Source organism: Cynoglossus semilaevis, chromosome 5 (genome assembly GCF_000523025.1).
Source record: "Cynoglossus semilaevis isolate Cse_v1.0 chromosome 5, Cse_v1.0, whole genome shotgun sequence".
Taxonomy (NCBI): domain Eukaryota; kingdom Metazoa; phylum Chordata; class Actinopteri; order Pleuronectiformes; family Cynoglossidae; genus Cynoglossus; species Cynoglossus semilaevis.
Genome location: NC_024311.1, coordinates 13,932,525 through 13,943,501, shown reverse-complemented (window position 1 = coordinate 13,943,501; position 10,977 = coordinate 13,932,525). Strand labels below are relative to the sequence as shown.

General features: G+C 43.0%; 1 protein-coding gene across 1 annotated transcript in view; it reads left to right on the top strand.

Annotated features, from left to right (window-relative positions):
• Positions 1 to 480: 480 nt before the first annotated feature.
• The window catches only part of mafa (MAF bZIP transcription factor a), a 93,810-nt gene continuing 83,313 nt past the window's right edge, over positions 481 to 10,977 (top strand). The window contains exon 1 of the mRNA XM_008310636.3: positions 481 to 2,124. Coding sequence (XP_008308858.1) covers positions 1,151 to 2,124 — 974 coding nt within the window. The 5' untranslated portion in view covers positions 481 to 1,150. The remainder of the gene's footprint in view (positions 2,125 to 10,977) is intronic.

Sequence of the window (10,977 nt, the reverse complement as noted above, 5' to 3'; positions counted from 1 at the left end):
CTAACAATACTAATAATACTAATAATAATAAGTTTATTAAATACGAAGGCTGTGTTTTTACAGCAGGTACGATCCAATATGTTACAGCAGTGCTTTTCCTTTTTCTTTTCTTCAAAGTATATAAGTGTATGTTTCACTTTTAAATGTATAAAATTGTAAAAGTAACGTTTCTGTGGGCATGAAACAATCGGGGAGTTTACCAGAATCTAGTTCATTTGACGTGTGATTTACATTTGAATTAGTGCGATAAAAATGTATTTTTTGTGAAATAAAGAAATAAATTATTCCGAAAAACCATAATATTATTACGTTTGCTTTCGTGATTCTTTCCTTCTTTTTTTTAAAAAAAAAAAAAAGCTCCGGTGGAGAAGTGTAATAAAATATTCACTACAATCATAATCACGAGGAAAATCACGGATCTGTTACTAAATACGAAGCCTACGTGAGGCAGGGCTCGGCGGTGTGAAGCTGACAGTCAGCTGACAGCCTCAAACACTTCAGAAAAGTTTGGTTAACTAATATGTTAATTAGCTGTGGCGGAGTGAAAGCCGATTGGCTCTCGGTCCGAGTCAATTTCCCATTTGCAGCCTGACGTCAGGGCAGCTACAATGCTCTTAAACTCATCTGCTGTGTGTGTGATCCCTCTAAAAATCGGCCCCGGCAGTCAGCGGCTTGAACAGGCTGCGCTCCCGTCGCTCTACCCGGCTCTTCGTCCCTCTCTCCGCTTTGCGCAATGAGTCCGCGAGGAAACGCCGCAAAGTGTTAAATGTTCGCAGTCCAACCGCGACCTGCACATGCTGAGAACGGACGACTCCGCTACCGGTGCGCGCCGCACGGCCGTGTGTGTGCAATAGACTCTGCAAAGACAAACTCCTGTGCGCTCTGACGCCTGCAGGTCCGCGGTTGCAAACGGGGACATTGAGGAAGAGAGAGAAAGAGAGAGAGAGAGAGCGAGAGACACTGCGAGCGAGCGAGAGAGAGAGAGTCGAAGAGAGAGAAAGAGAGAGAGAGAGACAAAAAAAAAATCAAATTTTATTTTCTCCACTCTTGAGACAAACGCTCAGAAATCAAACTGGCTCACGTTTTCCCCAACCAGCCCAGTTTGACAGCTGCTCTTCACCCCGTTTGGAGGACTGTCAGCAGCAAGAGGATGGCATCAGAGCTGGCAATGAACAACTCCGACCTGCCCACCAGTCCCCTGGCCATGGAATATGTTAATGACTTCGATCTGATGAAGTTTGAAGTGAAAAAGGAGCCGGTGGAGCCCGAACGCAACATCAGCCAGTGCAGTCGCCTTATCGCCGGGGGATCCTTGTCTTCCACTCCGATGAGCACGCCTTGCAGCTCGGTGCCCCCTTCCCCAAGCTTCTCTGCGCCCAGTCCGGGCTCGGGGAGCGAACAGAAGACACACATAGAGGATTTCTACTGGATGTCCGGTTACCAACAGCAGTTGAATCCAGAGGCGCTGGGCTTCAGCCCCGAAGACGCGGTTGAGGCGCTGATCAACAGCAGTCACCAGCTCCAGTCCTTCGATGGCTACGCCAGGAGCCAGCAGTTCGCTGGCGCAGCGGGAGCGGGAGGCGCCATGGCCGGGGAAGAGATGGGCTCCGCCGCGGCGGTCGTGTCGGCGGTCATCGCTGCTGCAGCGGCTCAGAACGGAGCGCCGCACCACCACCATCACCACCACCACCACAGCTCCAACGGCGGCCACCACCAGGCGCAGGGCGTCCAGAGCAACGGCACTTCTGGGACGAGTCACCCACACATGCGCCTAGACGACCGGTTTTCAGACGAGCAGCTGGTGACCATGTCGGTGCGGGAGCTCAACCGGCAGCTGCGCGGGGTCAGCAAAGAAGAAGTGATCAGACTGAAACAGAAGAGGAGGACCCTAAAGAACAGAGGCTACGCGCAGTCCTGCCGCTTCAAGCGCGTCCAGCAGCGGCACGTCCTGGAGGGAGAGAAGACGCAACTCCTGCAGCAGGTCGAGCACCTAAAGCAGGAGATCTCCAGGCTGGTCCGGGAGAGAGACGCGTACAAAGAAAAGTATGAGAAGCTCATCAGCAACGGCTTCAGAGAAAATGGATCGAGCAGTGACAACAACCCTTCATCCCCGGAGTTTTTCATGTGAGTGTCGACGTTTTTGTGAAAAGAAAAAAGAAAGAGAAAAAAGAAAAGAAAAGAGTATCGCTTGAGTTTCTCATCTGAGCTTAAAAAAAGTTTCCATGCCAACATTTTTCATTTGACACAAAGCCCTCTAGACCAAGAACTAATTTGCCAACTTTTTTTTTTTTTTAACCTTTTATACATTTTTAAACGAGAGTTTGCTCGAGTCTGCGGCTGTTTTTAGATTTGGAGCCTCTGCTATATCTCAGTTCAGGGAGGCGCAGTAAGAAAACTTTTTTTTTTTCCTTCTGCTGTCATTGTCATCAGCTCATCATTATTCTCTTTGTCCAGATTTTTTTTCCCTTCAACATTGCTGTTCATTCGTAAAAAAAATTTTTTTTGTTCCTCTTTTCCCTCAGAGTTGAATAAACTTTACACCGAAGTATACGTGCATGAACGCCTGTACTCGGTATACTCATCTGAAGTTCATCAACTCGACCCCCCCTCACCCCCGGCCCCCCTCCCTCCCTTCCTTTTTCTTCATCATTTTACTTTGAACCCAAATGTACAGACTCCTGTCCAACCGCATCCACCGACAACTTTTATATTTTCTCCTTTTTTTATGAGTGTGTGTGTCTGCCAAAGTTGGAGGATCGCGAGCATTGACGCCACTTCATCTCATGCGTTTGCTTGTTTCTGTGTTGAGCAAAAGAAAAAAGAAAAGAAAAAAAAGAGAGACTTCTATCCATTACAAACTGTTGAATTATTATTATTTTTTTCTAAGAGATGTGTTATTAAACGGCCCTGCATGCTGGACATGTATGGTTTTTGTTTGTATTTTTTATTTTTGTTCTTCATTTCTGTGCTTGAAGATGTCTTTTTTGTCGGATGATTCCAGCATGACATTTATATTCTCCATTATGGCTTTTTCCACTCACTTTTTTGAGACTGCGTCCAAAAAGTGACCAGACTTCCACCGACCACCACTTATCCCCCCCCACCCTCACCCCCAACCCCCAATATTACTCTTAGAATTTTTTAGAACAGGGGCATTTCAGCTGTGTTGAAGTGCGCAACACCATCGCTGCGGACGCGCGTGCGTCGCTGATGGAAGTTAACGAGCGGAGAAAAGAGTTAAAATAAGAAAAAAAAAATCATCGTCAGTCCATTCGTTTGGAGTTTAGTGTTGTTTAGAGCTCATCTCGTTATATTCAGATCCTCCATTGTGCATTTGTCAACATTTAGAAGACTTTTTTCCAGGCGTAATTTAATGACAAATTTTATTTATTCAAGTTACACGTTGTTGTTTTTTGTTTTAAAAAATCCTGCACAGATTTTTTCTTTATATTTTTGCATTTTTCAAAAAAAAAAATTTGGCTGGACTCCAACATAGTTCACAAACAGCGCTTAATTCTGCAGCATGTGCTTCAGGGAGCAGGGGAGGGTTTTTACTGTGATGCTGCAGAAGGTCTGTCTCTGAAATTTGAAATAAATAAAAATAAAAATAAAAACTGCTTTGCGTTAGGGCACTGGAATAACTGAAGTAGAATAAGTGGCACCTGTAATCGTGTGGAAGCTGAGAAAAAGTTGTGAATCTGCACATGTCAGTGTGGAATCTGCTCCGACTTGATGGTAAATTATTGATACTTCATTAACAATTCAGAAGAGACTGTTGTTTTGTTTTGAGCGAGCTCATTATTCTCCAAGCAATAACTATAATTATAATCAATAATGTCTGGACATTGTTAGATGGTCAGGGGTGGACACCCTGCATGGGCATCATCCGCCAACAAATCTTTAAAAAAAAATGTTAATAATCTTTCATCTCATATATAGTATATATAAATATATCTATATATTTTGCTGTGCAAAATTATTTCACTCACTAACCATATGTGATGTTCATATATGTGCTCGATTTTATTTTATTTTATTTTTTTTTCATTTCATACAATTAAATGATATGCAATAAATGTATGCAATTGTCCTGAAGCAGTTTCTCACTTTTCTTTTTACTTGTCCTGGGATTTTTATTTTTCATGCCCAACACACACACACTCACACACACTCACCCACAGCTAACGACGACCTGAACCGAGGGTTTTGTTCCATGTTTGACGCAGCAAACCAAGGAAGGAGATCAGAAATGGCTCATTTCTGATTTCCTTCAGTTTTTACGCCCGGGTTTTTGCAGAAACAGAGGAAGGAGAAGGTAGAAATAAGACGATGACGCCACACAGCTCCACACCTTCACTGGCCCACAGCTGCTGTCAAAACACAGTTTTTAAAAAGATCCTCTGCTCTTCAGCCAGACAGACTGACCTGTGTCAGAGCGAGCGCAGGATTCACAGGTTTTACAGTGAGAAACCTCCTCACCCTGCTTTTGTTACTGAGGCCAAATAAGGTTATGTAAATGACAGAGTCAACTGTGATCTGTGTGTGTGTGTGTGTGTGTGTGTGTGTGTGTGAGCATGAATTCTATCTCTGATTTTGATTTTTATCTTTTACTCATTTTCTTCTCCATTTTCTTTCTACTTTGGTATTCTGGAGCGTGAACATGTGTGTGTGTGTAGGTGTGTGTGTGTGTGTGTGTGTGTGTCCATCCCAAAATGGAAGGATATGTTTGTGTGATCATTTGCCTGTTTTCATACTTTACCATCTTTTCACCAAATGTTTGTGGTGAATCCCAGTGTTTTCTCCTCTCACTCTCTCTCTTACTCTCTCTCTCTCTCTCTCTCTGTGTGTGTGTGAGTGTGTGTGTGTTCATATTTCGACCAAATGTTTGACTTTGTCGTTCTCACTGAACTCTTTTTTCATTCTCCTCGTACATGAGTGTTCTTTTGTTTCTCTGAGTCGCATGTTTGCACAGATGAAAAAAAAAACAAACTAAAATCTGTGTCCATTTCTACTCATTTCTCTCTCTCTCTCTCTCTCTCTCTGTGTGTGTGTGTGTGTGTGTGTTTCTCTTTCTCTGTACATATGTTGGGATCATCGTTGACGTCTTTTTTTTTTACCTCTTTTTGTATTTTCATCTTTTTCTAACTCATTTCCTGATCTCCAGGAGTTTTCCACTTCTCTCTTTCTTTGTCACACACACACACACACACACACACAGAGAGAGAGAGAGAGAGAGAGTATGAGTATGAGTGTTCATGCCTGTGTGAGTTTGCATTTGATGTACACACTTTTTAACCTGTCATTGATCGTTTCCACCGTCTCTGTCCTTTTTTGTTTTAAAGTTTTTCTGTCCCCTGTGTGGGCATGTACGTGTATGTGTGTGTTCTACAGAGTAGAAAAGCACTGGTACTGGAGTGTGAATTTGAATTTGTGCACGTTTTCATACGAACATCGCCGTCTTTCTTCCCCTCTCTCTCTCTCTCTCTCTCTCACCCGTGTCATCCTTTAGTTTTCCCTGATCTCACCCTGCTTCACCTTGATTGTCAGACATTTGGCCCCAGAATAGGCATACTTTTCAGGGGTGAGGTGGGTCAGGGAGCAGCAGCAGCAGCGAGGGCACAGTCATGTCAGGCATGTGAGTGGGCACAGCCTGGAGTCGCTGCCAATAACAGTCAGCTGCTGCTGCTGCTGCTGCTGCTGCTGCTGCTGCTGCTGCTGCTGCTGCAGCGAGGCCCAGCGCTGCTCTCTCTCTGTGACAGTTCAAACATCTACACTCAAGTCTTTGAACGCAAACTGTTCCCCGACAGACAAGGCCGCTCTCCTACAAACACAATAGGGGAAAAGTTGGAGAGAAAATTGTGGGACGAGAGGTAGCCTGGCGGGCATCTCAGTGTTTCACTGTTCCAGAACAATTTGTTTGTTGAAACAGGAAGAGCAGCAGGCCAAAACACACTGCAGACAGAAAGGTTTCTAAGGACACCTTCTGACTCTGTCTGCTTCATTCGAAAAACAAAAAAACACACACAAAACAATCAAACAATCAAACACTCTCCTTGTACCGTAGCTTGTCACTCTGATATTTTTTTCTCCACCTATGTATGTTTCATCCATATGCATTTTAAAGCCACTGTCGCCATCTGCCACGGCACATATGCTAAATAGTCTGTCAGTAAAAAGAAGAAGAAGAAGAAGAAGAAGAAGTGGAGAGGGTTTTAAGCCAACACTTGTTTCCCATCCCGTTTTGTGTGATCTCCTGTGAGGTGCACGCTGCTGCTGCTGGGGTGGATGATTTGCCCAGAGTGAGGGGAGAAACTGAGACAATAGGCGGGCTCCAGGCTGAATTAAATGATTTTGCTGATGATTAATAGTAGTGTGGCCCACTGGCTCCTGCGATGTAGAGATGATAAATCGTGAGCGCGGCTCCGTGCAGCTGTGCCAGTGTTGGGTCTTAGCATGCACACACCACGCAATTTACAGCCGAGGCGCTCTCTTTCTTCCTCAATTTATCTAATTACATCTATTTGATCGGAGCAATAGTGCTGCAATGTTTTGATATTTCATATTAACTGCAACAATGAATTAAAGCCTGGATTACTGTTTTCTCTCCCTCCCTCCCTCCCTCCCTCTCTCCCTCCCTGCCTCCCTTCCTCCTCTTTAAACAATATGTTTCTCTGCTTGCCATTTCAGAGAGAGGGAAATTATTTCCTCTTGACTCTAGGAGCCCCGCTTCTCTAAAAGCTGTGCATTTGTGCGCCGGGTGTTTTTGTTGTGTTTTCTGGTGGAATGTAAACGATGAGAGTGCGGTGGCCGTCGTAGACTCTTTAGCTTGTTTATTGTTGATGGTGCCCCTATTGTGAGAGCAGTTAAACCTCGAATACCCGTGCAGTAGAACAAAAAAGACACAAACCGCACACGCTAGAAATGAGAGCACTCCAGCAGGCACCCAGAGAACAAATACACACACACACACACACACACACAACACACACACAGACAAACCATAAATGTTCCAGTGTGTACTTGAACTGCTCAAATACTTGGGGGCTAAATGACATCTGAGTGAGGACAGATCTAATTTGCAAAAAAAAAAAGAAAAAAAAAGGAAAAAAAAAAGATATTCCTTCCTGCCTCTGCAGCATCAGTGCACACTGGTTATGGAGGTGATTAATCTATCGATCTTCCAGTGATGCACTCACAGGGAACGCTGGTTCTCTACAGGGCGACAGCGTGAGATGCAGCCTGACGCTCACTCAAGTGGCAGCATGGCAGCTGACAGACCCAGAAATAAAAGCTGCAGGAATTTGTCTGATGGAGCCAAAAGAGAAGGCGCGCTGCAGAGGATCTGTTGTGTTCCTGTTTCTGCTTCTGCATCTCTTAAATCATGCCAAGCATGTGCGAGAGGTCGATCTGTGGCCACGCAGATAAAAATGTGCTCTCGTACTGTACTGTATATGTGCACGTGTGAGTGTGTGAGTGTGTGAGAGAGTGTGTCCCTGAGTCTCTCTTGTCCTCTTTCGGAGAAGAGGATGAGCAAAGGTCAAAAGTTACAGCGCACAAGGCTGCTCTCAAAGTCATTAGAGTAATCCCTGCCCTGGGGAGCTCCTGCTCATTTCCTTTGCCCAGAATCCACCGAAAGAGGTGTGTGTTTGTGTGTGTGTGTGTGCACATCCGACATGGTACAGAAGGCAGTAAATTTAATAGGGCTCGCTGCCAACTTATTATTGTTTTTTTTTCTGTTTTTTTTTTTTTTTTTTTCAAACATTTACTGGATTTCTGTTACAGCGAGTGCGGACATTTTTTTGTCCCGGGGTCTGAGGAAACCAAATATATTTGGAAATGTAGCAAAACACCTTCCAAATATGGAAGGGTTTCTGTCCAGACAGCAGATGTGTTAGATGTTGGTGAGACAAGCTCAGCTCAACGACAGTAAGAGTTGAACAGTTTGAACAAAGTGTTAACGGAGTACGTTCGGCCATGTTCGTGGTAGTGTGAGTATTCGCGCAGGGCGGTATTTACTATTTTCATGCCCACATTATTGCAGCGTGACTGTGCTGAGCGTGTTGAAAAGGCAACAACAGAACAGAAGCCAGGGTGTGTTCATCTGGGTGTCAGTCACAGGTTCACGCTCTAAGTCAAAACAGCAAGTTTGGAGAATTACGAAACAGTTTAGAGAGAAAAAACACCTACAGAAGGCCAGAAATATACGAGATTTACTGCAATGTTTTTTTTATTTTTACAATTTAACCCAGTGGTTCCCAACCCTTTTTTGGCTCGTGACCCCATTTTGACGTCCAAAATTTCTGGCAATTTCTTTTATTTATTTCTAGAATTGGGTTTTAATCATGTTTGTTATACCGTGTTGCAAATACACAGATGTCAGATGAGTTACATTATAGTTTATACTTTTAGATCAACTTGTCTTTCCAAGGCCCAAAATAAATACTGAACAAACAATTCCTCAAACAACCAATTATTGAATTTTTAAACTTCATTTATATTCATGGAAGTGAAAGTAAAATCAATTACTAGACAGGTGACCCAATTTGAATTCCAGGTGACCCCATGTAGGGTTGTGACCCCTAGGTTGAAAAAGGCCAGGTTAACATGAAGTACAAGAAAAAGTGATCTGAAAACTAAATATATTGCCATATATGTGTGGTGGGTAAAGTGTTGACGACCGCTGTTCTGTACAGATTAATGACAAACACAGGTCGTTAGCATTTAGGCTACAGTAGCCTAAATGCTAACAACAACTGTGACATGTACTGTACACGTCAGGACGTTTCCGTGTGAGAAACTATCAGACAGTTATTTATTATTTCTGATTCTGTGGAAAGTTTTTTTTTATCTCAACATTTCCAAACAAATCCAACTACTGATGCGTAACGACACGTGGGATGAACGTGACTTGACCTTGACGTCCGTTTCATTGGTGTTAAACGTGACCTTGACGTCCGTTTCATTGGTGTTCGTCACTAGCCTGAGAATGAGCTGATGCATTAAAAACATCACTGACTGTACAACCCTTAAAACAAGAGCCTTTAGGTTTGGTTTGTTTGTTTGTTTGTATTTTTAAACAGCTCTGACGTATTTATGACCCAGCGTTGTGTAAATATATATTTAGAGGTGAGTTTTTCACACACCAGTCGCCTCGTCACGCTGTTTGTTTCCCTGTTTTTAAGCTACTGTAAAATTCCGGGGCTGATTTAATTACTTGTATGAGATTAATTTTTGCAGCTTCTTTTAATGGAAAAAAGCGGTCGCTGTGAAAACGTAATTACGAATATTTAGCTGTTTATCTTGTTTGTTTTTTCTACCTCTCTACACTGTGACACACGGTGTGTGTGTGTGTGTGTACGAGTCCAACGTTCCTTATTAGACTAGGTGAAATGTAACTGTAACTTCTGTGCAGCAGAGACAAAAGAGCATGAATTGTTTTTTTACATAACGTCTGTGATAATGTCGACATATATTTTTGTGGAGTTTCTCGATGTTTCTTTTATTCCTACTGTTATTTGAGATGTTTTTCCATCTCCTGCTGCTCTAAAAACACTGGTTTAACAATTTATTTGTAAGAAAAAAATATTTGCCTATTTCTTTATGATCAAATGTAGAAATTACCAGCTATGGCGTCAAACTCACAAAATAGATTAAATACCATTAATGTCAGGGGTGAAACAGTGTTCCACTCCAATCAACTTCAAGCTGATTCAGGTCAAAGTTTTTTTTTAAATTTTTTTTACCAAACTTCAAATCTGTCATCAGATCAGTGACACAGGTTGATTTGACGACATTTAGTGGTGAGTTAAAGTATTTCCTGTAAACCCTGGTTGGACTCTTACAGGTCCAACCAGGTGACAGTCACATCTGTGAACAGTCAGAGCGATCACAGTCAGACAAATGGGAGGCGGAACTCCGACACAGTCTCTCATTCAGAGAGCGCTGGACATCGGGGATCAATTAGGTTGCTTATTTTATCACAGCACGCGCCGCTCCTTTCTTCACATTCTTTTCTGTCTTTCTGGCAGAAAGTCGTGTATGTGCTTCACACAGACATTAAGTGAATTCACTCAGTGTCATTAGAGAGTTGTCCTTGAAAGACTGGCTGCAGGTTATGGTGGTAATGAGGTGGTCTGGACTGGCCGGGGTAATTGTATATGTCTGTAAATGGACCCAAACCAAGAGGCGATGACTTAAATAAAGTCATCCCTCAGCGGTGCCACTGCACACAAGGTGACGGCGGAGCCGGGATTATAGGCTTTCAACGTCGCATGTCATTTTTATTTTACTTCCAATAATAACAAACACCACATAAGTGTGTCTAAAAACGTGGTTCCACGGCCCAGAAAAATGCCTCACAAGCTGTGTGATTTTTTTTTTGTTCAGTAGTGGTGTACATATTTCTGGGTTATTTATTGAAATAACTTTAATGATCTCATTAGTCCTTTACACTTTCAACTATGTTCAAACTATTTTTGTCAGAATTTAACGTTTGTTCAATTGTTTTGGCTAAAAACAAACTTTTGTTGACCCTCCCCCACACGTACACAAATAAATGGAGCAAAAATACAGTATATTTTTACTGCCGTGTGAATCAATTCTAATTTTTCTGTTTCCCATCAGTTGTTTCACTGCTACAGTATCGGCTGATGTCCAGTAAACGTAGTATTTGGTGCAACTTCACTGAAGTCTAACGAATCAAAACAACAGCGTTTAGGTCTTTGCCCCCTAACCCTCACCCCCTACCTCACCCGCCTTCTCTGTAACAGTCTGGATCTCCTGCAACAGTGAGACGTCTGTAACAGTCTGTAACAGTCTGTAACAGTCTGTAACAGGTGCCTTCCACCATCAACATCCACTTCCTGACTCCGACCAGTGAAGCAGCAACGTTTCTTTTCTCACATTAAATCCGTCTTTTTACTCCAGTTAACACCTTCTTTAAATTTTCCCATGTGCCAGCCTGTTGAAAGCTCATAC